Here is a 25,496-nt window from a genome sequence, read left to right on the forward strand (position 1 = left end):
GATGCTTTTGAACTGTGGTGTTGGAGAAGACTCTTGAGAGTAACTTGGACTGCAAGGAGATCCAACAAGTCCATCCTGAAGGAAATGAGTCCTGAATATTCATTGGAAGGACTGAGGCTGAAGTTGAAACTCCAAAACTTTGGCCACCTGACGTGAAAAGCTGACTCATTGGAAAAGACCCTGATCCTGGGAAAGATTGAAGGCAGGAGGAGCAGGGGACGACAGAGGATGAGATGGTTGGATGCCATCACCGACTCAATGGACATGAGTTTGAGTAAACTCCAGGAGGTGATGGACAGGGAAGCCTGGCATACTGCAGTCCATGGGGTTGCAAAGAGTTGGACACGATTGAGTAACTGAATTGAACTGACATGCTGTTACTATATTCATTCTCAACTGCCTGCTGGATCTGTTCATTCCTAAAGATGTGGTGTTAAAGTCTTCAATTATAATAGTGGTGGTGGTTTAGTTGCTAAGTCATGTCCAACTCTTGCGACCCCATGGAGAGAGGAACCTGGAAGGCCACAGTCCATGGGATTCTCCAGGTAAGAATGCTAGAATGGGTTGCCATTTCCTTCTCCAGGGGATCTTCCCAACCCAGGAATTAAACCCGGGTCTCCTGCATTGAAGGCGGATTCTTTACCAACTGAGTTACAAGGGAAGCCTTCAATTTGGGTTTGTCTATTTTTTCTTTGCAGTTTAGTCAGTTTTTGCCTCAGGTGTTTGGATGCTTTGCTGTTAGGTGCATACACAAGTATTGTTATGTCTTCCTGGAGAATTGATCCCTTTAGCATTATGTAATACCTTCTCTTTATCCCCGATAAATTTCCTTGCTCTGAAATCTGCTTTGCCTGAAATTAGTATAGTGACTCCAGCTTTCTATTGATTACTGTAGCATGCCATAGTTTCTCCACCCTTTTACTTCTAACTGTCTTTAAAAACAAACAAGCAAAAAAAAAAAAAAAACCTTTTAAACCTGTGCTTTATATTTAAAGTTGATTTCTTGAAGATAACATATATTGGGCCTTGCTTTTTAATCTCCTGGCAATTTCTTTTAATTGGTGTAGATCATTCACACCATGTTTATAACTGCTTCTATTTTCTCCACTTGACTTTCATACTTCATTTTGAATTTGTAATTTTGTATTCTTTATCTTGAAGGAAACCTCTTCAGATCTGTCAAAACCTGGGAGCCACCCCTGCCCAGTATGTATTCAGTAGCAATAGAAAAGCTCATGCCAGTCCTGGTGGGACAGAAGGGATGCAGGAATGGAGGATGTAGCTCTCCAGTACGTGATGCACCAGATCTGTGCTTGGTGGGTGCAAAAGACCCCAAGAGGACAAACTCTTCAGCCAATGAGTGTTTCTACAGTCCAGTCCTGACAGCAAGAGGCGGGACACCCTCCTGCCTTTGCGCTAGCCCAGAGTGGGCGTGGCTTATGTGTACTCGGATTCATTTCTTGGCCGCCTTAGTACTCCCCCCACCCCGCCCGCGCAGTGTTGCCATGACGACCGTGGCTGGGTCGCCGCAAACTGTGTGGGAAACTCTCGCTGCAGGTTAAGGACCGGGTACCTGTTTGCAGGGGCTCAGTTTCCCAGGAATAAATGGGAACAGAAGGGATGGCAGGGTTCTGTAGGCTTTTTCCGTCCAAATTCCTTGGCAGGCATTTCGGGGCCTCATGGGCTGCGTGGCCCGGCGCCCCTACTCGGGCCCCCGCGCGCGCCCCTCCTCCAGCTCCCGGTGGGGAAGGGACTCCGCATGTCCACAGAAAACCTTCTGGCGAGCGAAGAGCCCTCGGGCTTAAGCTCAGCTTTCTCCGTGGGGTGTTCACTTTGGATCACTGCGTTTATTTGCTGCCATTCATAATTAACTTGAAGGAGAGGAGTTGGGGAGGTGGGCGCTTTATCTGAAGGAGGCTCTAGGCTTGCAGATCTACTCAATGTTTTGTCGTGAGGTTGCGGCCAGAATGGCCGGAACCTTCAATAACAGAGCTTCTCTCTTCTTTGTAGAGCCATGGGCAGCAAGAAAAAGGAAATTGCCCTGCAGGTAAGTTTCAAGGCGAAGTTGGCTTCCAGCATTTGATTGGGGTGGAATAGGGGGCCGGGAGGATGGTCTGCAATGGAAAGTGCAGTATAAAAATGACTTCCCTGGTGGTCCAGTGGTCAAGACTCTGTGCTTCCATTGCAGGGGGTACAGGTTCTATCCCTGGTGTGGAAACTAAGATCTCATAAGCCGCACAGTGTGAGCAAAAAATTAAAATTAAAATGTACTATTAAAATGTGGCATATAACAATGTTCACAAATTTGAATATTGTACCCTTCTGCCTTAAAGGAATAAAAGCTTATCTTGACCTCTAATGATGACAATTTTTTGTGTGTGCACTTAAATATAAACATGAGGAGGGCATGGCAACCCACTCCAGTATTCTTGCCTGGAGAATCCCATGGACACAGGAGCTTGGAGGGCTACAGTCCCTAGGATTGCACAGAGTCGGACACTACTGAAGCAACTTAGCATGCATGCAAATATAAACATATAATCACAAACTTGGATAAAAGCTGCTTATGTTTATAATGCTTATGCAACCATGAAACTGAAACATGAATTAAAACAAAAAATAGCAAGAAAATATGAATCAGTATAATTCGATCTGACATATATTTTGTTGAGGTATAATTATGACTTGCTGAGAGAATATAAGTTCTTAGAGTCTGGGCATATGTCTGTAACTGTGCCCTTTCTGAAGACCCACTTCTCCCATCACTGCCTTCTTGAAATCATTTGCTTATTCAAAGAATGTTTTGATATTTTATGCACTATGCTTTCCTTATAGAGTGTTTTACTTTGTTTGCACCTGTGACAAGTGAATTAATAAGACAATAACTACTTATTGTCCTGGCCCTGGACAATAAGTAGTGGTTGATTCTAAAGTGATGGTTAAAAAAAAAAAAGCAGGCATGGAAGCGGATGGATGTGGGATGGAAGGCTTTAATATCATAATGTAACGTGGGTGCCTTTTAAAGTAAACTTTAAAATTTTTTCATGGTCAGGCTCTAGGCACCTCTCAGTAGATGGGCAGTGGTCTCCAGGCATCTGATTTCTCCTTTATTGTTCTCTGTGGCATCAGCACTTTACATGTGAATTTGCATGTGATTTTTAAAAAAAGAAGAAAGCAGTATCAGGCTAAGGATAGTGTGCAGGGGGCTGGATGGGCAGGGAAGGGAAGAGCTTTGGTCTGGAAGTCAAAGATTTGATGCAGTTCTTGACTGTTTTGGGACTTCGGATAAATCACATAACTGCTCTGGGCTGGAGCTTACCCATCTGTGGAAGGAGCATGTTGGGTGAATTATCCCTAAGGGCCTTCCAACACGGAGATTTTAGTACTCTAGAGTTATGAGACTTTTTCTGTGTCTGTAAATCAATTCTAAGCACCTGGTCCTATCAATTATTGCTGTGAACAATGTCCTCAACCTCTCTGAGCCTCCTTGTTCTTTGTGTAAACAGGAGGGATGATACATACCTGGCAGCACTGTGGTGATGAGACTCCTTTAGATATGTCCAGGCTTGCGGCTCTAAGCGTTTTGCTCCATATGATTGTCTCTTCATGTGTCTATGTCTGATATTCCCTTGGAGAGTAATAACATTTGTTATCAGTTTTTTTCATGCATATTCCCCAGAGCTCTGAGTTCATTGTGGTGCTCAAAGGAAGTGCTCCCTTTTGCTGAGGCAGGGAGTGGGGGGTCGCTATGCACGGAGGCCTCTGTGTAAGCATTGCTTCTCTACCAGGTCAACTCCTTGAAAACAGTGTTCTAGGGTCTGCCAACCAGGAACCCTGTCCTCTCCTTAGGTAAGACTATTTAGGGTTCCTCAGTTGACCCAATATCCCAGCAATATAACTCCTAGGTATTTACTTACTGAAGACAAATGAAAGGGTGAATGCAAAAGACTTAACAACAATGTTCCTAAGTCTTTATTTATAAGAGCCCCAAATCATCCATCACGCAGAATGTGATGTTGTCATACAATGGAACGTGCTCAGGAATAAAAGTGAACAAACTACTGAGATACAATTACACAGATGAACACCCCAAATACGCTGAGCAAAAGAGACCAGCACAAAAAAAGACATGCTGTACTATTTCACTTATATGAAGTTTTAGAATCAGTAAAATTAATTTGTTATGGCAGAAAGCAGGTTAGGGTTTACCTGGGGAGAGGAGTAGGGAGTGAGCGGAAGGAGACCAGAGGGAACTTTCTGGGGAGAGGAATGTTCTGCATTGTGATAGAAGTGTGGTTACCTGGGTACATGCATTTGTTAAAACTCACTCCTGTGTAACAGTTTAGTTCTGTATGTCTCACCATATATAATTCATACCTCCATACAATGTATAAAAAGACAAAAAAGCAAAAACAAATTAGTACCTCCCTGTACATGAGTTCAGATAAATGTCAAAATTTAATGTTGAGTAAAAACACAAATTGCAAAAGGAGATCTTCAATATAATACTGTTTATGCCTATTTATGTACATAAAACAATTTTATAATAGTTTTGGCAAAGTAACAAGTAAAAATGATTTTTTAATTAAAAATTTTTTTTTTAATTTTTGGCTGCACTGGTCTTCGTTGTGGCATGCAGGGTTTCTCTAGTTGCTGCCCATGGGAGGCCTCTCCAATTACAGAGCATGGCCTCTAGAGCTCACGGTCTCAGCGGTTGCCTCACATGGGCTTCTCTAGTTGTGCTGCCTGGGCTTAATTGCTCTTAGTTTCCTGACCAGGGATCAAAGCCATGTCTCCTGTAGTGGAAGGCGAATTCTTAACTATTGGACCACCAAGGAAGTCCCAACAATTTTTAAAATGAGATTTTTCTTAGGATAGTGGTTATTCTTGGGGTTGGAGGCAGGAGGAGAGAGAGGAGAAAAGAAGACTGGGCAAAGAGGGCAGCTTGAGCTGTATTTGTAAGTATTTCATTGAGAAAGAGACGGAGAGGGAAGAGAGAGACCTGACTGATAGATATTAGTAGATAACCTAGAGCAAACGCACCAAATTGCCTCCCCATGGGCACCCGCAGTAATACAGCGTCTGTTCCTCTCTGATGCTAGGTCAACGTCAGCACCCAAGAACTTTGGGAGGAGATGCTCAGTTCCAAAGGACTAACTGGTAATTTAAGATGATTTTTTAGACCCATTCTTTTCAAAATTCCTAAATGACATATTGAACCATGGAGAGAAAACCTGCAAACAGTATCATTTCCCTATAACCTTGAGCTTCATAAATAAAAAAGAAGGTAATTCTTTTGTGAATATGTACATATATGATTTCAACATCTGTTAGTCCAATTCAGGAAACTAGTCAGTACTGCCGGATAGCAGGGTTCCCTTGTTTTAGAGCTGATTGTCATGCTCAGGGCATATTTAGTGTTAAAATTACTTGAGGCACAAAAGGGGAAGGTATTGAAAGGAATAGGGGATCTCTTGGAACTCGAGGGCTGGAATGAGAGCCAGGTAGCCCAAGAGAGTGGAACCAGGGGCTGCACAGTCACTAGGAAACAGCACAGCCTCCTGGTCCCCTACCCTCCTTGTATCAATATCTATTGCTGAGTAACAATTTACCCTAAAACTTAGCAGTCTACAGCACTCAACATTTATTATCCCACAGTTTCTGTGGACCCAGAATCCAGGGGTTGCTTAAGTGGGTGCCTTTGGCTTGGGGTCTCTCACCAGGCTGCAGCTAAGGAGTCAGACCAAGAATGTCAAGGCTCAACTTAGAGTTTAACTTACTTCCAAACTTGGTCATGTGGCTTTGGCAGATCTTCAAAGGTCATTTCCAAGTCCATTCCTGTGACCATTGGCACGATATAGGTCCTTACTGGCTGTTGGCCAGAGACATCCATTTCTTGCCATCAGTTTCTCCATAAGGCTACTCACAACATGGTAGCTTCTTCCCCCCAGCCCTTCCACCCAAAGCGGGTTCAGGGAGAGAGGAAAAGAGCGAGTGAGCAAGTACACAAGAGAGGTAGATGAAAGTCACAGTCTTCGTGTAACCTAATCTCAAAAGTAACATCCCATCGCGTTTGTCCTCTTTATTTGTTAGAAGCTCTGGGTCCAGCCTGCACTCAAGGGCAGAGGCCCACACAAAGGTGTGAATCCTGGGAGACAGGGCCCACTGACAGCATCTTAGAGGATGCCCATCACAGCTGCTCCCCACTCTTCCTTTCTCTACTTCTTTTCTTCTAGAAGGGCTCTATTTTTGTGTCTGGTCAGTTCTCTCTATCAATGCACCTGCTCTGTCAACTTGTATCTGCTCTCATCTCTCTCCTTCACTGCCCCCCACACCATGACTTTAGCACTCAAATCCCCCTCCTCCAGGCCTCTCTCAAGACTCAATTTGTCTCTGCAGCCCTGTCACCCACTGTACTCTGGGGTGTGTCCTGGCCTCTAGCCTTCCAGCACATGCCACTAGTTTCCCCACTTCCTCACTGGTATCCGTGTTGTTCCTACTACCTGGAGTATCATGGACCCCAACAGACTGTAGAAATCTTTCTCCTTCTCAGGCAGCTCTAAAGCAGCCTCCTTGAATGAAATCTTTCCTGAACTTCTGTGTGGTCACTTCTACCTGGTGTCTCTAGGGCATCTGGGGTGGGACTCTGTCTCAACCTTCCAGCACACAGCCAGCCTTGTGTGGCCCCTGTGTGGTTGGGCATTCCGTGCCTGCACCCAGCCTCTAGACACAGGGCCAATGTCTTTTCATCTCTATCTGGAGCACACGTGTCCAGGCCTGGGCTGAGTGGGTACTTAATAAATGCGGTCGCATTGATCCAGGATGGGGTGTGAGTCTGGCCATACCCTATTACTTGAGGGGCTACAAAGCTTTGTTGATGGTGCCAGGTCTTAACTATTTTGTCCATATGGTTTGTCTGTGCAATCAGAACACAGCTCCTGGGTAAAACTTCTGTATCTTTAATAACAAACTCATAAGAAAGTGAGTTTCTTACTACTCATAAGTAAGAAAACCACAAACTCATCGTGTTGTGAGGATCTGCCATGTTCCAGGCACCCTATGTGATCATAGCTGCCATCTATGGAGCGTGGAATTGTTGAGCCCAGCACTAAGCGCAACACGAGGGAATCATGTAGACTGGAGGCAGCAGGGGCTCATCTGCCTCGTTCATCAGGCAGTCTCAGGAAGACATGAATCTTTCTAGAGCCAGCAGAGATTTGTGCCCAAAGTCAACCACCATCTTGGAACTCTGGTTGGCTCACTTGCATCTGCCTTCAAACATGCAAAAGTCTTTTCAGGTTTGCACACACACACACACACCCCTCCCTTTTCATTTCTCTGCCATTTCTTCCCTTCCTTCTCTGTTTGCTTCCTGCCATTCAATCTCTTCATATAGTTTCTCCCTAGTCCCCAGTCCCCAGTCCCTTCTCCCCCTTAACCACGGCAAGTGTGCCTTTGTCCCCACCACTCCTCGGAGAGCCAGGGAGTGCAAGAGGAGATGGAAAGTTGGTACAAATGACTGGGCTGACCTATCAGTGGAAACCCTGCATAGAGACTGGTAGCTAACTGTGTCCCAGTTGTTTTTTTTTTACCTGCCAGAGCTTGAAACTGTTCTCCTTAGTGGGCTTGGATACAGGGTCGTCTGAGTCTTCCAGGACTTTTTCCCAGTACGACCCAAATGCCTTTCTCTCCCATTACTGGGGTCTACTGAAATTGCTCAACTGTGAAGCTGTTGTCCTTAAGGAAGCCCAGAGCTTCATCTACCTCTGACTGGATGCTAAGGACCAAATCCCTCTCTCTTGCCACTGCTGGAGTCTAACTGCCTTTGGGACCATTTGGCTTAGACTCTCTGGTTGGTACTGGAAACGCAGAACATCTAGAATCTAGTGCACTTTCCTCCCTCCCCAAACACTCTCTCCCTGTCTTCACTCGGTTCTTTTTCTCTGCTGGGCTCAATGGTGGGTCTTCTTCACACCTGCAGGACTGTCACCCCCCTAGTCTTTCCACTTCCTTTTCAAAGTCTCAGGGATTCTTCCATTCCTTCCATCCCTCCCTTGACACTGCCACCCCTGTGTCTGGCTTCCCGATCCCTCCCAAACCCAGTCTGATTCTATCTCTGCAAAACTATGTAGCTTGGCTGAACTGACTCATACTCTTGAAATTGTGCATCTTCATTCCTAAAGTCCTTGAAAAAGCATGAACTATGGCATCAGACAAACCTCAGTCTAAAACTTGGTTCTACTCCTTGAGAATTTTTATTTTGTTTTACCTTGGGTTGGTTATCTCTTTTCTATTTCTATGGTAGAATAAAAATACCAATGTTGCTGGATTTTTTGGAGAGAAAAGCCAAGTGCAGATGGCTTAGTAAATATTAACTCTCCTTTCTAAAAACCTACTGTGAGTCCTCATTGCCTAGTAAATCAGGATGGAGCTCCTCAAACCCGCATTCCTTGCTTGTCCAGTGGTCTCTGTCACCACTTCCCACAGCCCAACCCCAGTGGCCCCTGTACACCCCTACCATGCTTCCCACCATGGGCTCCCTCTCTGCCCATCCAAGCCTGGCATTTCCACAGTGTCCAATGCAAGTCACCCCTCCACTGGGTATCCTCTTCCTAATTCTTACGGTACAGTGTTAGTGCTGCCAGTCTATGCTAACTTCAGTCATGATAATTTAGGTAATTCCTTGGCAGTCCAGTGGCTAGAACTCGGTGCTTTCACTGCCAAGGACCTGGGTTCAACCTCTGGTCAGGGAATTAAGATCCCATAAGCCATATGGCACAGCCCAAAAAAAAAGGAAAAAAAGATAATTTATACCATGTTTTATTAATAAATGTTCTCATACGATGTGAAAAATTGAAATGTGAACCTTCAAAAAGTAAAATCACAAATCGCATGCTATTAAAACTGGCAGAGCTGAGAGTTTATAAGCAGTGTCCACACTCCCTCCCCATGACTATGCACTCCTGCTGCTGAACAGAAATGCCCTGCTGTGTGGATCAGGCATGAACTCTGACTGCTGAGGTGTTCATGAAGACATCCTTTCTCTACAATGTGACCATCAGGACGTCACCATCTAGCACTTACTCGTGGTGTCTGATTGGGCTGAGTGGGTCCTGTGTGTGTCTGCTGCACACGTGTTGGCTTTGTTGCTTAGCTTCTTGCAGGCCTCGAGGTCTAGTGCCATCAGACAAGAGGGTCCCTCGTATCCAGTTCCTGCCACACTCCAGAGACCAGGACCAAGGCAGAAACAGGCTCCCCAGTTTCCACCTAGGTCTCTCTTAGGTTCACTTTCTGGGAGAACAATGTTGATTTGATAGAGTAGGTAAAATTCCCCTTTACCCAAAGCAAGTGGCTTTTAACTTGTCAGGAGGAAAGGGTAATGCTGTGTTTATTAGCTAAGAGTTGATTGTATGCTGACAGGTCACCTACTATTCCTTTCAAAAAAGATACTTTCAGTCCAATTCAAATAGTTACAGAGGGCCTCTCTGTGCTAGGCCTGAAAATTCCTTGTGGTAAAGGATGCATGTTAAGTAAGTGGTTTTCACTCTACTCACTTCATTGAGTTTAGAATTTGGAACACTGAGTTCATAAGGGAACGCTGTGTTTCCACTCTGGCTCATGCTCTGCTGGGAGAATAAATCCTCTTAACCAGCAAATGGGGCTTCCCTTGTAGCTCAGTTGGTAAAGAATCTGTCTGCAATATAAGAGACCTGTGTTCAATCCCTAGGTTGGGAATATACCCAGGAGAAGGAAATGGCAACCCACTCCATTATTCTTGCCTGGGAAATCCCATAGACAGAGGAGCCTGGAGGGCTACGGTCCATGAGGTCGCAAGAGTTGGACATGACTTAACGACTAAACCACTAAACCACCATAGCAAATAAAGATGGCCATTGGAGCGGGTGGGAGTGTGCTGGTATCGATTTTGCCTGACGTGGCCGGGCGCTCCGGTTTCTTGGTTCCCCGCAGTTGTTGACGTCTACCAAGGCTGGTGTGGCCCCTGCAAGCCCGTGGTGAGCCTCTTCCAGAAGATGAGGGTGGAGGTTGGCCCAGACCTTCTGCATTTTGCATCAGTAAGATCCTCTCTCAGCAGAATGTCGAACAACCAACGGTTGCAAAAAAAACTTAAACACTGAAAAACAGGAACAGGAAGCCTGAGGGGCCTTTTGCAGATCATGGAGAGAGTATTCATTGTGGAGTTTCTGCTGATGCCAGTTTCTCGGGGGAGGAGGTTTCCTGCCTTCCCCGCCTCCCGCAGTCCCGGTGGCCTCGGCCACCCCTGGCTCTGGAACAGGGACTGCTTGGCCACTCTGAGGCCAGTGCTCCTCCTTCTTGTCTCCTGGACACCGTGAAGCCTGGAGTCTCACTTCCAGAGCACAGGGTTTAAGATCTCTATCCTTACTCCTTAAAGGGGACTTTCAGCAAAAGTTTCCTTGGGTCAGTGGATGGAGATGGGAATCACTTCCGGAGACGCGTGTAGGAGACGCGGGATGAGCTGCCAGGGGTGAGGCTCAGCCAGTACACACGGGAGCGACGCTCGCTCGCGATAACTCTGGGGAAGCGGGGCTTCCGGGGCTTGCCCTCCTCCGGGGAGCCGGTTGTGAGGCTTCACTGGAAGAGAGCAGGAGGGGCCTGAATGGCGGGCTTTATCCGACCTGGAGGCAGAGCTCAAGGACCCTCCCGTGTCCCAGCCACTAGGAGCAGACGTGGGATGGTAGCGGAGGAGCTCCCTTGATCCGGAGCAGGAGAAGCTGTCATTTCCTCCTTATTTTATTCCTCAAAAAACTACACTGGCAACACTTTTTACCCGTATGTTGACAGGACACTTGTTAAGGTTCTGATGAAAAGACATTAGAAGGAGCAGCATGAGAGAGAAAAGCCAGGGCTCCACCTGGGGAGGGCATCACTCATGTGTGTGTGTGAGATGTGTCATGTATGTATGTGGTGTGTATGTATGTGGTGTGTGTGGTGTGTAACATATGTGTGTTATGTAGAGTGTGTGTTCTGTGTAATGTATATGTGTGATGTGTGTATGGTGTGTGTTATGTGTAATCTATGTGTGTAGTATAGTATGTGACTTATGTGCAATGTGTGTGATGTGATCTGTGTGTTATGTGTACGGTGTGTGGTGTGGTGTGTAATGTATGTGTGGGGTATGGTGTGTGTGGGTGTATAACGTGTGTGTGCACGTTGTGTGGTGTGTGTTATGTGTAATGGATGTGTATGCTGTGTGTGTATGTGGTATATGGTGTTTAGTATTGGGGGCTGTGGTGTGGTGTAGTGTGTGTGTGTGCGTGGGATGGGGATGAAGTGTATGTGTGTCGTATGTAGGGGGGATGTGGTGTGTGTGTGTTTTGCAGGTTGAGGAGTATGTATGTTTGTGATGTCTGTGTGGTGTGTGTGTGTGTGTGTGGTATGTGAGGGTGTGTGGTGTGTGTGTGTTGTGTGGGATGAGGGGTATGTGTGTATGTGATGTCTGTGTGTGGTGAGTGTGTTGTGTGTGTATGTGGTATGTGGTGTGGGGATGAGGTATAGTTGTGTGTCTGTGTATGTTGTATGGGGATAAGGGGTATATGTGTGTGTGTGGTATGTGAGGGGGGTGTGGGGTGTGTGTGTATGGTGTGTGAGGGGGTGTGGTGTGTGTGTGGTATGTGAGGGGGTGTGGTGTGTATGTGTGTGTGGTGTGTGAAGGGGTGTGGTGTGTGTGTGTGGTGTGTGAGGGGGTGTGGTGTGTGTGTGTTGTGTGTGATGAGGAGTATGTGTGTTTGTGGTGTCTGTGTGTGTGTATGTGGTATGGGGATGAGGTGTGTGTGTGGTGTGTGTGGGATGTGAGGGGGTGTGGTGTGTGTGTGTTGTGTGGGATGAGGGGTATGTGTATTTGTGGTGTCTGTGTGTGCGTATGTGGTATGTGACGTGGGGGATGAAGGGTGTGTGTGTGTGTGAGATGCGTATGTGAAATGTGTGTCCCATGCGGCTCTCCCATCAGCCTGCTGACCATCTGTCTCTCCTTTAGGCAGAGGCAGACTGTCTTGATGTGCTCGAAAGATACCGAGGGAAGTGCGAGCCGACCTTTCTGTTTTATGCCGTGAGTACCTTTTCAGTCGGGGATGGTCCCACGGCTGCACCCCTGAGTGTTCAGAAGGACGCCTCTCACCAAGAGCCCACACTATTCCCAGCAAGAGGTGCTGACTTCTCCTGACTTTATTGTTTGGCCGAGGACCAATGCCCTCAATCACGGCACTGCTCGCGGGCAGAACCCTGAGGAATCACTCTGGGCTGCAGGCCTCCAGAGCTCTGGACTCGGGACAGAGGACGATCCCCTCAGACACCTGTGCACCTTCTAGCTCATGAGCACTCTTGACTGAAGTCTCACTCCCAGCACAGAGTTTGGCGAATCCCACTGTGCTCCATAGAGGGAACATGAATGCTCCACAACATGAACGCTCCTGTATTTACCTTTGCTTCATCATTAAATATGAAGATATGCTGACATAAAGTTGGAAATGAGAAGGTCGATGGATGACAACCAGTGGTTCAGCATTTGCAAGACTACCTGGTTGCCTTCAGCTGTGACATCATGCGGGGCTCCCAGTCCCCGAGGGCCCGCCATCTCACATCTGGCTCTTGGCTTTAGGTCACCTGCCAGGCCCTGAAGACAACGGGTTGATTTTCTCCTCCTGACTCAGTACAGTGCTCCGTCACACAGTCAGGGAAACTGGGGTCTGCTCACCAGGGCTGGGGTTGTTTAGCTTGGAAACCTTCGGGCTCCTGCCCTCGGCAGCAAGTCTCACAAGTTGGAAGCTTCTGGTGAAACATCGTTTGAGCTTTGGCCTTCAGGAGGGAGATTGAAGTTATTTGATGGAACCTGGTGGGGGAGGGAGGGGGAGTGGGAGATGCTGAGATGGACATGCCCCCAGCCACATGGCATCAGAGCTCAGTGGCAGAAAAGGCATCATTACCACAGTGGTTTGCTTGCCTGAGCCTGGAGCACGCGGATTAAAGCGTCAGTTATAATGGCCATGTGGGGACATGTGGCAGCTGGTCACTGTCGTCACGCAGTGGAGGTCCCCTGAGGGTGGGATGGACACAGAAGGAGGACCCAGTGTATATGATGGTCTGTGAGTGACGGGCATGGAGACTTCTGAAGAATCAAAGATGGGAACCTCCAGTTCACTGCAAACAGCACCTCCACTGTGAGGTTCTCCCTGATCACCCCAGATGGGTTGGGAATTGATTCTTGCCCCAGATCCCAAGCACCCCTATTAATGCAATGGCCTTATCCTGTTGTAGTTGTTTCTCTGACACCACCATCGCCCTCCCCACTCCACACCCACTCACTGAGGGCGGTGTCTGTGTCTTTCCATGTTTTGGGTTTATGTTCTGTGCCTCTGTCTTGGTGTTGGGCATAGTAAGTGCTCAGTTGATACTTGTTGGATGAAGGAGCCACAGAGAGGCCACACTTAGTGACTCACAACCTATGGCCCTGGTCCTCCCCCACCTAACTCCCCACTGCCCTGAAGGAAGTTTTGAAGGGAGGGGGGCATGGGGTAGGGGGCAGAGAAGTGACTGGAAGCCGTGGGCGTGGGGTCCATGGACCTTGACCTTGGGCACACTCCCAAAGCCCTTGGACACTCGCTAGCTCTTGAAAGAGGTTGCTGTCATGTGATCTGAGTAGGACCTCTGTGCTGTGTTCCAGGGAGGAGAGCTGGTGGCGGTGGTGAGAGGAGCGAATGCCCCACTGCTGGAGAAAACCATCCGCGAGCAGCTGGAGGCAGAAAAGAGGGTGCTGGCTGAAGGCAGAGAACGGAGGGTGGTAAGTGGCCAGGCCAGCAGGTCCCTCCCCTGCCCCGCCAGTGTCCTCCCTGTTCCTGAAAAGCTTCAGTAAATGCCCACCTCAGGGGAGGTGCAAGGCCCACTGGGAAGTCTTTGAGGAAGTCATCCTCTTCATCCAGAACACTTCAGTGTCTCACCTATTTCTCGCTCATCCCCACTTCATCTCCCAACAGGGGCTTCTGTAACCCTGACAGTGAATTCAGAAATGAAAATGAAGTTATGGATCCAGGAGTGGGTTGGAGGAGTCAGCCTCAGGGGGACATCTCTCCTGGTGACCTGCCCTCCCCTTTCATTCCTGGGTTTTATTTGTGACCCCAGGGGGTTCATTTCTTTAACTAGAAAGGGGTCATTACTTTGAGAAATAGGATCAGAAAGCACTACTTGTGATTTAGGTACAACATTTTCAGGATAACATGGGCTGTGAGTTTTTCATAAAGAATCAGCAGCCTTTGAAAACTGACACCCCTTAGTTAGAAAGAAGTATTTCCTGGTGCTCTGAGCGGCTGCCACAGGAGCCTTAATGCTGTGCAGTGTCCAGTGTTCAAGTTTTCATACTCAATTCCAAAGAGCAAAGCACTGTTCTCATAGAATGGATTGGAATCAAACCATACATTTCCCCCCAGAAAACTGGCAAATTTTCCCCAAGAAAGAAAACATTTGTGCCTCCTCCACAGATAAATGATCTGTCTTTACTACTTCCCCACATAGTGTAGCCAGTTGCTTTCTATCTATTTGTATTTCAGTTCTTTGTCTGCTTGTCAACTCTCTATTTCATCTTTCTTCTTCCTTAGTTTCTACTTGATGCTCATGGAAACAGGCAGGCTCTAAACCTGAAGATCAGCGTGGATTTCCTTGTGTTCAATTGCTCTCACCCTCTACTACCGTCCAGTTACTCAAAAGGACCTTGAAAAGTTTCCAAGACTGATAATCTTGACCCTCTTCTTTTGCTCTGCATTTGGAACCTTTACTTGGCTTCTGTTGGTTGTTGAAGGTCTTTGTGGAATTTTAATCAGCTATCTACTTTCTGTCCATGACCAATTTGTACTAGATTAAAGATGAAGCTCTTTCTGATGAAGATGAATGCTTTTCTCATGAAAAGAACAATGGTGATGATGAGGACCTGGGTAAGTACAGAACCAACAAGCAAGCAAAAGGCAGTGCAGACTCGGACTTGATGTGTTTTTTAAAAAAATATATGAGTAGTAAGTTTACTGAATAATCTGAACTCTGGGGAAATAACCCATAAAACATTTAATCTCCAATCACCTGACTTCAAACATACTGTGTTAATCTCCCTCTGCTTTAATGGCATCTTGAGTGTCTTTCTGATCATGTTCAACTATAACAAGTGTGACTTTCATGACAATTACTGAGCATCAGGAAAGGCTTTCTTAATAAAGTGGAGGGGAATGATACTAATAAGGTAAATGAGGTACTAGGGTTTCCTTAGTCCTTTTTTGAGTTAAGAACTTGAGTTTCTTTAACCATTTTTCTCAAATGTGAGAAAGTCAGCTGTACTGAACCCCTTCCCTCCCCACAGCCTTGTACCTTCTTCCTCTTAGTCCCCAAGTATCAACTCATGGATTTTACACTCCTGAGCATCACTGTTCTTCCTGAGCCTTTACTGTACGAACATCTTGACCTGGCAGTGGGAAGAGAAGCTAGAAGTTAGAGAAGTTGTTCCTGGAAAGGTGGCTCCTGATGGTCCCTGAGCCACCAGAGGAGACCAGGATATGGCTCAGGAGCCAAATAGGAGAGAGGAGGAAGTTCTGATTACTGCCTGAACGAGAAAAACTGCTATTTATGTGTCGATAACAAGGACTGTCTGAAATGGATTCTAATAAGCGATGTGGTGCAGTTTAGGAGAGCAAGAAACTTCAAGTGTGAAAGAGAAGTCAGCGATTTGGCTTCCACAGGAAACATTCGTTGTCTCGTTTATGGATTATCTCTTCTTCTCTTTCCCATTATTTTCTCCTAAATCCAGTCTCTCCACTTAGGAAACTACACAACGCCTGCCCTTGCCCTTAGCCTTCCACTCCTCCCAGCTCAGCTTCCTGGTCCACACTCCTTGGGCCGCCCTCTCCTCTGTCACTGCCCCTCTGCTGCTCCCAGGGCTCCAGTGACCTTCCTGGGGCCAAATCCAGCAGGCAGTTACCAGTCAGAGCTTATGGTATCCTGCTGCAGGCTTGGCTGCCGTCCACAGTGTCTTCCTACTCAAAACCCTCTTCTTGAGACTTCCCTGGTGGTCCAGTGGTGAAGGTTTCACCTTCTAATGCAAGGGGGATGAGTTCAGTCCCTGGTTGGGGAACTAAGATCCCACATGTGCTAAGTCACTTTTGTCATGTCCAAATCTTTGTGACCTTATGGACTGTAGCTCGCCGGGCTCCTCTGTCCATGAGACTCTTCAGGCAAGAAGAGTGGAGTGGGCTGCCTCCTCCAGGGAATCTTCCAAACCCAGGGGTTGAACCCGCATCTCTTATGTCTCCTGTGCTGGCAGGCGTGTTCTTTACCACCAGCGTCACCTGGGAAGCCCTAAGATCCCACATTCCTTGTGGCCCAAAACAGAAGCAATATTGTAACAAATTCAACAAAGACTTTAAAAATGGTCCACATAAAAACCCCACAAAAACCAAAGTATTCCTCTTCTTGTCTGATGTCTGAGGCATCTCAACCTTTCTCATTTTCCTTCTCATTTTCTCTGGCCTGTCCACAGCCTCCCCTTCCTTGGCTTCTTTTCTTTTGCTCTCTCTTCAGACTGGAGTTCTTGGGCTCCTGCTCTGGCCTCTCCTCTTCTCACCTTATACCTCTGTGTGGTCTCTTTAACTGGTCACTTTCTAAGGGGATTTAAAGTCCAAGGATTCATAGGACGTTAGAAATAGTGCTCAGGGAAGAATGAACCAATTGGCTGCTTAACATGATCCACACTTTTTCAGCCCACATTTTTTAGATTTTCAGAGTCAACACAACTGATGTGAAAGTTGAAAAGAGAAAATAGGCCGTGGGGGATATAGTCTGTGGACAGCGTGCAGAGCTCACCAAGGCCAAGTCCATACAAACCGGAATCCGACAGGGATGGGTTTATGCACAGATGTGGGTTCCCCGGAGGCGTCTGTGGGCCTGAGCAGTGGACAGCAGCCATGTGGCATCTCCCTCATCACCACAGCTACTTGACCTGTGGACACAGCCACCCAGTAGCCTGGCCAGTGAGCTCTGTCTGGTGCCTGGGCTCCAAACAACAAAGCGGCTGATTCTCAGGAGAACGGGATAGAGACAGAGGAGTTTGGTAGTACGTGTCAGCCCTGAGTGGACTTGGAGCCTGGGGCAGCCACCACTGACCACATGCTAGAAAGTCAGAAAGATGCCCTGAGACGAGAACACAGTAGATTGCAGTTAGAGGCCAAGAATCATGAGGTGGGGACGGGAAGGGACCAGAGTGTCCTGGCCTGCTTCGCCTCTGTTCCAGCTCTGTCCCCTCTCCAGGCTGATTTGGTTGTTTCTGGGTTTTGCTCCTGAATCGTCTTTGATTTCCTTCTCCACCTCCCACCCTCTCCTCCCTCCCCACACTCTCCCTACCAGTTTGTGTCCCTTGCAGCCAGGCTGGGGTTGGGGTCTGGAGCCAGACCCCTGCATCCACTAGAGTCCAGGTCAGCAGAAGCTCAGCCAAGAGGCTGGGGGAGGGAGGCGGGGGCTGTGTGGAGCTGCACAGTCCCTGTGGAGAGCATCCTGAGAGCCTCCTGTGAGTCCAGGGTCTGACAGCACCATCCCCGGCTTGTTGCAGTGTCATCAGAGAAGGCCTGCACCTTGGCCATCATTAAACCAGATGCGGTGGTCCATGGGAAGACAGATGAGATTATCATGAAGGTAAGACAACGGGAGACTTCTGAGTTGGGAAGATCCCTGGAGGAGGGCATGGCAACCCACTCCATTATTCTTGCCTGGAGAATCCCCATGGACAGAGGAGCCTGGTGGGCTACAGTTCATGGGGTCGCACAGAGTTGGACATGACAGAAAGACCTAGCCCAGCAGCAAGAGAGACAACATATTCCTTACAGACTATACTTGTGTCTTCTCTGGTGGAAAACAGGGCTGGGGCATAGTGTAGCAATGTCCTAGGGGGAAGAGGCGTCTAAGGAGTTTAATTAAAATTCCAATGAGATAAATCACAATATTTATTTTTGGCTGTGCTGGGTCTCTGTTTCTGTGTGAGGGCTTTTCTCTCGTTGTGGCACGTGGGGGCTATTCTTTGTTGCCGTGCACGGGTTTCTCATTGGGGTGGCTTCTCTTGTTGTGGAGCACAGGCTCAGTACTTGTGGTGCATGCATTTGGTTGCCCTGTGCCATGTGGGACCCTCCCAGACCAGGGATCGAACTTGTATCCATGCATTGGCAGGTGGATTTCTTAAACACTGGACCACCAGGAAAGTCCTAAATTACAATTTTTAAATTAAATAAGGTCGGATATGATGAGAATGAAGGTCTCTGCTGCTTTTAATATTGTTTTTCCATCATCTTTTACTTTCAACACATTGAAATGTGAATTTGTGCTTGCTTTCAGTTCAGTTCAGTTGCTCAGTCATGTCCAACTCTTTTTGACCCCATGGACTGTAGCATGCCAGGCTTCCCTGTCCATTACCAACTCCCAAAGCTTGTTCAAACTCATGTCCATTGAGTCAGTGATGCCATACAACCATCTCATCCTCTGTCGTCCCCTTCTCTTCTTGCCTTCAATCTTTCCCACTATCAGGGTCTTTTCAAATGAGTCAGTTCTTCACATCAGGTGGCCAAAGTATTGGAGTTTCAACTTCAGCATCAGACCTTCCAATGAATATTCAGGACTGATTTTCTTTAGGATTGACTGGTTTGATCTCCTTGCAGTCCAAGTTATTCTCAAGAGTCTTCCCCAACACCACAGTTCAAAAGCATCAATTCTATGGCACTCAGCTTTCTTTATAGTCCAACTCTCACATCCATACATGACCACTGGAAAAACAATAGCTTTGACTAGATGCACCTTTGTTGGCAAAGTAATGTCTCTGCTTTTTAATATGCTGTCTAGGTTGGTCATAGCTTTTCTTCCAAGGAGCAAGCATTGTTTAATTTCATGGCTGCAGTCACCATCTGCAGTGATTTTGGAGCCCCCCAAAATAAAGTCTGTCACTGTTTCCATTGTTTCCCCATCTATTTGCCATGAAGTAATGGGATTGGATGCCATGATCTTAGTTTTCTGAATGTTGAGTTTTAAGCCAACTTTTCCACTCTCCTCTTTCACTTTCATCAAGAGGTTCTTTAGTTCTTCTTTGCTTTCTGCCATAAGGGTGGTGTCATCTGCATATCTGAGGTTATTGATATTTCTCCCGGCAATCTTGACTCCAGCTTGTGCTTCATCCAGCCTGGCATTTCACATGATGTACTCTGCATATAAGTTAAATAAGCAGGGTGACAATATACAAGCTTGATGTACTCCTTTTCCTATTTGGGACCAGTCTGTTGTTCCATGTCCAGTTCTGACTGTTGCTTCTTGACCTGCATACAGATTTCTCAGGAGGCAGGTAAGGTGGTCTGGTATTCCCATCTCTTGTGGAATTTTCCACAGTTTATTGTGATCCACACAGTCAAAGGCTTTGGCATAGTCAGTAAAGCAGATGTTTTTTGGGAACTCTCTTGCTTTTTCGATGATCCAATGGATGTTGTCAATTTGATCTCTGGTTCCTCTGTGTTTTCCAGCTTGAACATCTGGAAGTTCATGGTTCATGTACTATTGAAGCCTGACTTGGAGAATTTTGAGCATTACTTTGCTAGCATGTGAAATGAGTGCAATTGTGCAGTAGTTTGAGCATTCTTTGGCATTGCCTTTCTTTGGGAATGGAATGAAAACTGACCTTTTCCAGTCCTGTGGCCACTGCTGAGTTTTCCAAATTTGCTGGCATATTGAATGCAGCACTTTCACAGAATCATCTTTTAGGATTTGAAATAGCTCAACTGAAATTTCATCACCTCCACTAGCTTTGTTCATAGTGATGCTTTCTAAGGACCATAGGACTTCACATTCCAGGATGTCTGGCTCTTTACCATATATATGTGTGTATATCTCCTACAGATCCAGGAAGCTGGGTTTGACATTTTAACGAATGAAGAGAGAACCATGACAGAAGCAGAAATGCGACTTTTCTACCAACACAGAGCTGGAGAGGTCAGTTTTTCAGTTTCCATGTATCCAACATGCTTGCATTTCTTTCTCTTTCTCCAACATTATGTTTGTAAATTGATATTAGTTTGGGAGAAACTAGACTATTATGAAGAACAAGATTATGAACAGCAAGTGGGCCATGAAATTACTCTCAGCATAATGATTACAGGCTGCGTCAGGGAGACGTTGCTTGGCATGCTCCCAAAGATTAGAGTTTGACTCTAACTTAAGTAATGAAATAGGAATTACTGGGGGGACTCTCTGTGACTCCCAGAACTGAAGAAAGAAGGCTGAAGGAGTTGCATGAGAAGGTGTGGGGATAAGAAGAACCAAGGCAGGGGTGTGGATTTCTGAAACAAAACCTCACGGGCAGTCACTTCAGGTGCTCCTGTTGGGTGACAGATTCAACCACTTTTCATCTGTTTCTGCTTCTGACCCGCCCACCTGGGAGACAGGGTCTCCTAGCCTGGGCCCCACCTCTCAGGTGAGGAGGGTGTGTGGGGAGGGGTGGATAGGCATTGTGGTTGTCGGCCAGACTAGGACTGAGTGAAACGGGGAAGGGTCGTTCCCCAAAGGAAGCTTGAGTGCTGCTACTTGAAGAAGTGGGAAAGGTTGCAAGATGCTGCAAAGAAGTCTCAGCTGTATCCCCTGGTTTCCATGTGTGTGGTCTTCTAAATGCTATCCAACTTCTTATAATTTCATGCTCAACCCCAAACATGTCATTTCAGAGCCTCATATCTGGGTTCTCTGTGTCTTTGGGTACCACTTCCCCTCCCTGGGCTCTTCCAGGGCATGCTGGCTGGTGGTGAGGCAGCTCACGGACCCTCTCCCATCCTGTGGGTGGGATGGGCCTCTGGGGCCCCTGGCCTGATTCACTCCCTTCCCTCCCTGTGCTAGGACACATTTGAGAAGCTGGTACATCACATGTGCAGTGGACCAAGCCACCTCCTGATCCTTGCCAGGACTGAGGGCACCGAGGACGTGGTCACTGCCTGGCGAACCCTCATGGGGCCCTGTGACCCTCATGTGGCAAGGAGGGAGCAGCCTGACAGGTAATGTCAGCAGCAATGGTCCTTTCATGCATCTCAACACCTGCATCCGAGGAAGCTGAGAGCCCTGCTAGGGGCTCAGCCAATTGTGGGTAACACAGAAGGCACTCTGATGGCCATGAAGCTCCCTGTTTGTTATATGCTGGGGAGTCCCTGCCCTTTGTTATGTATTTGAGGAGACCCTGACGTCCTCCCCCTCTGATCCCACCCCAGCCCTTCAGAGGATGCCTCCTTGCTGCCTCTTGCCCTCTTCTGAAGGCTGCTGTGGGTCCAGTCCTCACTGTTCTCTCTGTAGCAGAGGGTTTGTGGTCCCAGAGCCATCTGAAACCCTGACCCAGAAGTACAGATTCCAGGGCTACACCCAGGCCTGCTGAGTCAGAGACTGAGTGGGGCCTAGGAGTCGGCTGTGTAGACTCAGCCCCCTGATCTCTTACCCCCTACTCCATACCCAAGGTGTCCTGAGGTCCCTTAGAGTCTGAGCACCCTGTTCTGCACACAGCGCTAGGCTGCCTTGGTCAGCTCCCTGGCTCCGTGTGATTGTTTAGCCTGACACCACCACTGCCAAATCCACTGTCTTGCCTTTGAAGAAGCTGAGGGAGGCCCTGCCAACAAGAAAGACATTAGCAAGAGACTAACTGCAGTTGTACTTTATAGTTGTAGGGAGCCGGGAGCATTCATGTTTGGGGCAGCTGGGGCTGATGAAAGAGCCCAGAGTTCAGATCTTAGGTTTTCTGAGCCTCGGTTCTCTCATCTATAAAATGGGGTTGTGAGCACCTATCTTGGGAGGCTGTTAGAGCACTGTGGTTAGAATCTCTCTTCTTCTTCTTGCTAACTTTGTGGTCTTGGGTCATCTGTGCTTTAATCCCTCTGTCTTAATGTCCTCATCTGGAAAATGGGAACTACAACGGGAAAGGACCTGCCTCAGATTAAGAGAGAGAAAGAGGGAACTTGGAACACTGAGATAAAGGAAATCTTATCAGTATTAGTATTATTTTAGGGAACCTTGAGGGATTAACTATGCCAATTTGTATCAAGCCCTCAGCAGGGTGCTTGCCTAGCCCCCAGTAGTAACAGCTACAAAATGACAGCTCCTGGGCTCACACCATGACTCATGCATATTTACTCCCTTTTAAAAATATTTATTTGGCTGTATCAGGTCTTAGTTGCCACACGTAGGCTCCGGAGCACAAGGGCTTCAGTAGTTGCGGCACACGGGATTAGTTGCTCCATGGTGTGTGGGATCTTAGTTCCAAAATCAGGGGTCAAACCCGCACTCCCTGCATTGCCAGGCGGGTTCTTCACCAGTGGACCACCAGGGAAGTCCTGACTCATGCATATTTAAACTTGGGGACATGACGGTCTCCCTAGTCTCCCTCACAGGGTTGCTGCACAAATGAAACAAGGTCAGAACACCGCTGGTTACCATAACCCTTGATGCCGTTCCTGGCATTTCCAGCAGAGAAAGCCACGTCACAGAAATGCTGCCTGTTGATGGGTAGCTGTGTTGCCAGAGATCAAAACATTTCTTTTCAAATGAGACCGTTCTTTCTTGTACGTTTTGGACACTGCTAGTCTCCGGGCTCAGTATGGCACAGAAATGCCCTTTAATGCAGTCCATGGAAGCTGGGACTCAGAAGACGCCCGTCGGGAACTGGCCCTGCTCTTCCCCGGTTTTCAGTTTTCAGACCAGATTCCAGAATCCGCCCCTCTGGGTAAGTCATCCAGGCAGATCTGGTCTGTATTTAATCCCCAGTGGGGATGGTGTGTGTCTGTGTGTGTGTGTGGTTTGGGGAGGGGGCGTTGGTTACTGATAGTAACTATGTGGTAACCACCTTTAGGAAAAACTGGGCCCCTTAGGAAACTTTAGCAACTGTCCTGCTGTTTTATTTTCAGAGTAACAGTGTTGCTTTTTAATATCTCATTACATTTTTTGCTGCATATTTCACTTTGAAGCCAAACTCTTGTTGCAAAGTTACTTTGCATTGGCCCCTGGAAACCACAGGAAAATGTAACTAACTTTCCAGAAGCCAATTTCCAAGGCAGAGGCCAGACAGTCGCTTGGTCACTTCCTCTGAGCTCCGCAGGCCCCACCAAGCCTTTGATGGTGTTGCCGAGAAATAGAGGGTTATACAGAAGTACCCTCTGCCTGGAGCTGCTGTGGCTCTCGTATCCCTCTGCTGCTGCTAAGTCGCTTCAGTTGTGTCCGACTCTGTGCAACCCCATAGACGGCAGCCCACCAGGCTCCCCCATCCCTGGGATTCTCCAGGCAAGAACACTGGAGTGGGTTGCCATTTCCTTCTCCAATGCATGAAAGTGAAAAGTGAAAGTGAAGTCGCTCAGTCATGTCCGACTCCTAGCGACCCCATGGACTGCCCAGCCCACGAGGCCCCTCCGTCCATGGGATTTTCCAGGCAAGAGTACTGGAGTGGGTTGCCATTGCCTTCTCCGCTCGTATCCCTCAGCCCCATTTGGGAAAAGTGTGCTGGGCTTTTTTGGAGGTACCCCTTCCAAATCCGGGTGAGAAACCCATGGGGCTCAGAGCACATGTGACCCGCCCCACTCCATGAGTGGGAGAACAAGGCCTGTGCTGCCCCTGCCGAGTTGCACATCTCTGTTTGAGCCTCAGGTGAGGTGGAAGGGGCCAGGAGTGAACATCCTGGGAAAAGCAAAGGATGTGAAGGTGGCCTTTTTTGGAGAGGGCTGCCTGCAGATCTGAAACGGTAATAACCTCTGTATGCCTCCATGTTAGGGGTTTTCACCCAAATACTTCCCTAAATGTTTATGTTCATCATGGTCTCCTCAAGATCCACAACCAGCCAAGTAAGAATAAGTGGTCCGAAGGCAAGGAAGGGAAGGGTGAGATCTGACCCCTGCTGGCCCTTGTTTAATCCTGGTGCGGCCTACTGCTGGCTGAGGGACAACTGGGAGTGAGATGGAGTTTAGGGAGGAACTCTCGCCCTGGTGTGGGCGGTACTGGGAAGACCAGCTTGCCTCTAGGGACCTGTCCTCACAGACAGCCCACCATGTGAGTCAGGGGACCTCCTCATCCGTTTGGGGTAGTGACTGGAACAGGTAGGTATGACTCTGGGGAAGGAGGAGAGGGAACTGGCTGGGGAACACTCACTGGGGAGAGCTGGGAGAGTGTGAGCCTGACCTCCCGTGATGAGGAGCTGAAGGGTCTGGGCCTGGATCACACCTGGGTGTAAGTGCACAGCTTCCCGTGGGGATGACCCGGAAGTAGCCTGGTTGGGGTGCGAGTGTTCTGCCCTTTTCTGATGTATGTGCTGCACCTTCTCAGCCATCAGGAGCAGAGTGTGCTTTCCGTGTACTCAGCACTTTTTCTGGGCCCTGGAGACAGAGTCCTGGGTCTGAATCCTGCCTCTGCTATTTATTAGCAGAATAACCTCAGGAAAGTTACTCTTTTGGACCTCGGTTGTCTCATCTGTGAGAGATGATGAGACCCGTTATAGCCCCATAATCATCATCTTTCTCAGAGGGTTCTTGTGACACTCATAGCCTGGGGCCCTGACACAAATGCTCAGCCAGAGTCACTTCCTTTCCTAATTCTCCCCTAGTCCCTGACCCACATACTAGGACCTCTTTGCTGCTCTGTTCACCCTGACCCCTAGCTTCACTGTCTATCTTTCTGCTGTTCTGTGGTGGACAGTCTGTGGGTGGGGGAACAGGACTGGCCTGCTGTAAGAATCCTACAAAATGCCTGTCATCCCACAGGCCATGAGGCTGAAGGAGCGGAGGGCCCCAACAAAATGCTGTGCTCCCCGGAGGATGTGGATGAGGCAGCCCGTGACCAGAGTGAGGCCACAAGCTGAAGTCGGAACGTTTATATCTGCTGCACATAAGGAAACTTCCAGAACTGGAACTTCCTCTCTTGAGCACCGATACTATCTTGATTTAGCTATCCTTCATGAATAAAAATAATGGTATCCACTTTCCTGCCTTACTAAACAGTATGAATGTGGAATATGTACTTTTGGGGGGCCATCTTTGACATTTTTAGAAAATAAATGGACATCAGTTTATTGAACTCTGCTGTGACACGATGTCATCTCAGGGGATACTTACTGAGCTAGAGGACAGTGTCTCCCTAGGATTAAATCTACATTATGGATGAAATGATTTTATTTTTTAGACAAAATTTTTTTAAAAATACTTATTTGCTGTGCCGGGTCTTCTTTGCAGCACCTGGGAGCTTCAGTCTTCACTGTGCCACGCAGCATCTTTAACTGCAGTTCTTAGTTGCAGCACACGGGATCTAGTTCCCTAAGCAGGGATTGAATCCAGGCGCCCTGCATTGGGAGTGAAGTCTTAGCCTGGACCACCAGGGAAGTCCCATGGATGAAACAATGTTAGAGCTTAACTTGGTAACAGTGAACTTGAAATCAGTGCAACAGGACTGGACGTGACACT

The 25,496-nt window shown here is 47.7% G+C and overlaps 1 protein-coding gene across 6 annotated transcripts; it reads left to right on the forward strand.

The window, feature by feature from the left end:
* The first annotated feature begins 1,502 nt into the window (after positions 1 to 1,502).
* Positions 1,503 to 25,205, forward strand: NME9 (NME/NM23 family member 9). Of its 6 annotated transcripts, none has more exons than XM_027545227.1 (12): positions 1,503 to 1,557; positions 2,011 to 2,047; positions 5,103 to 5,160; positions 9,970 to 10,073; positions 12,014 to 12,085; positions 13,697 to 13,813; positions 14,882 to 14,957; positions 17,612 to 17,694; positions 19,930 to 20,022; positions 20,917 to 21,071; positions 22,641 to 22,780; positions 24,801 to 25,113. In XM_027545227.1, the coding sequence occupies exons 2-12, from the start codon at positions 2,015 to 2,017 to the stop codon at positions 24,896 to 24,898; spliced, it is 1,029 nt and encodes a 342-aa protein (XP_027401028.1). In that variant the 5' UTR covers positions 1,503 to 1,557; positions 2,011 to 2,014; the 3' UTR covers positions 24,899 to 25,113. The 6 variants fall into 6 exon arrangements, with proteins under 6 accessions (XP_027401028.1, XP_027401038.1, XP_027401061.1 ...); XM_027545237.1 differs by having other exon boundaries at positions 1,511 to 1,569; positions 9,970 to 10,013; positions 24,801 to 25,205; XM_027545217.1 differs by having other exon boundaries at positions 1,512 to 1,569.
* The last annotated feature ends 291 nt before the right edge of the window (positions 25,206 to 25,496 follow it).

This window comes from Bos indicus x Bos taurus, chromosome 1 (genome assembly GCF_003369695.1).
Source record: "Bos indicus x Bos taurus breed Angus x Brahman F1 hybrid chromosome 1, Bos_hybrid_MaternalHap_v2.0, whole genome shotgun sequence".
NCBI lineage: Eukaryota > Metazoa > Chordata > Mammalia > Artiodactyla > Bovidae > Bos > Bos indicus x Bos taurus.

Excerpts from the sequence above, each read along its gene's own strand:
- NME9 (XM_027545227.1), top strand. The coding sequence starts at position 2,015 with ATGGGCAGCAAGAAAAAGGAAATTGCCCTGCAG. Across the intron at positions 10,074-12,013 it reads ACCTTCTGCATTTTGCATCA|GCAGAGGCAGACTGTCTTGA; the intron begins GTAAGATCCTCT and ends TCTCTCCTTTAG. Across the intron at positions 17,695-19,929 it reads CAGATGAGATTATCATGAAG|ATCCAGGAAGCTGGGTTTGA; the intron begins GTAAGACAACGG and ends TATCTCCTACAG.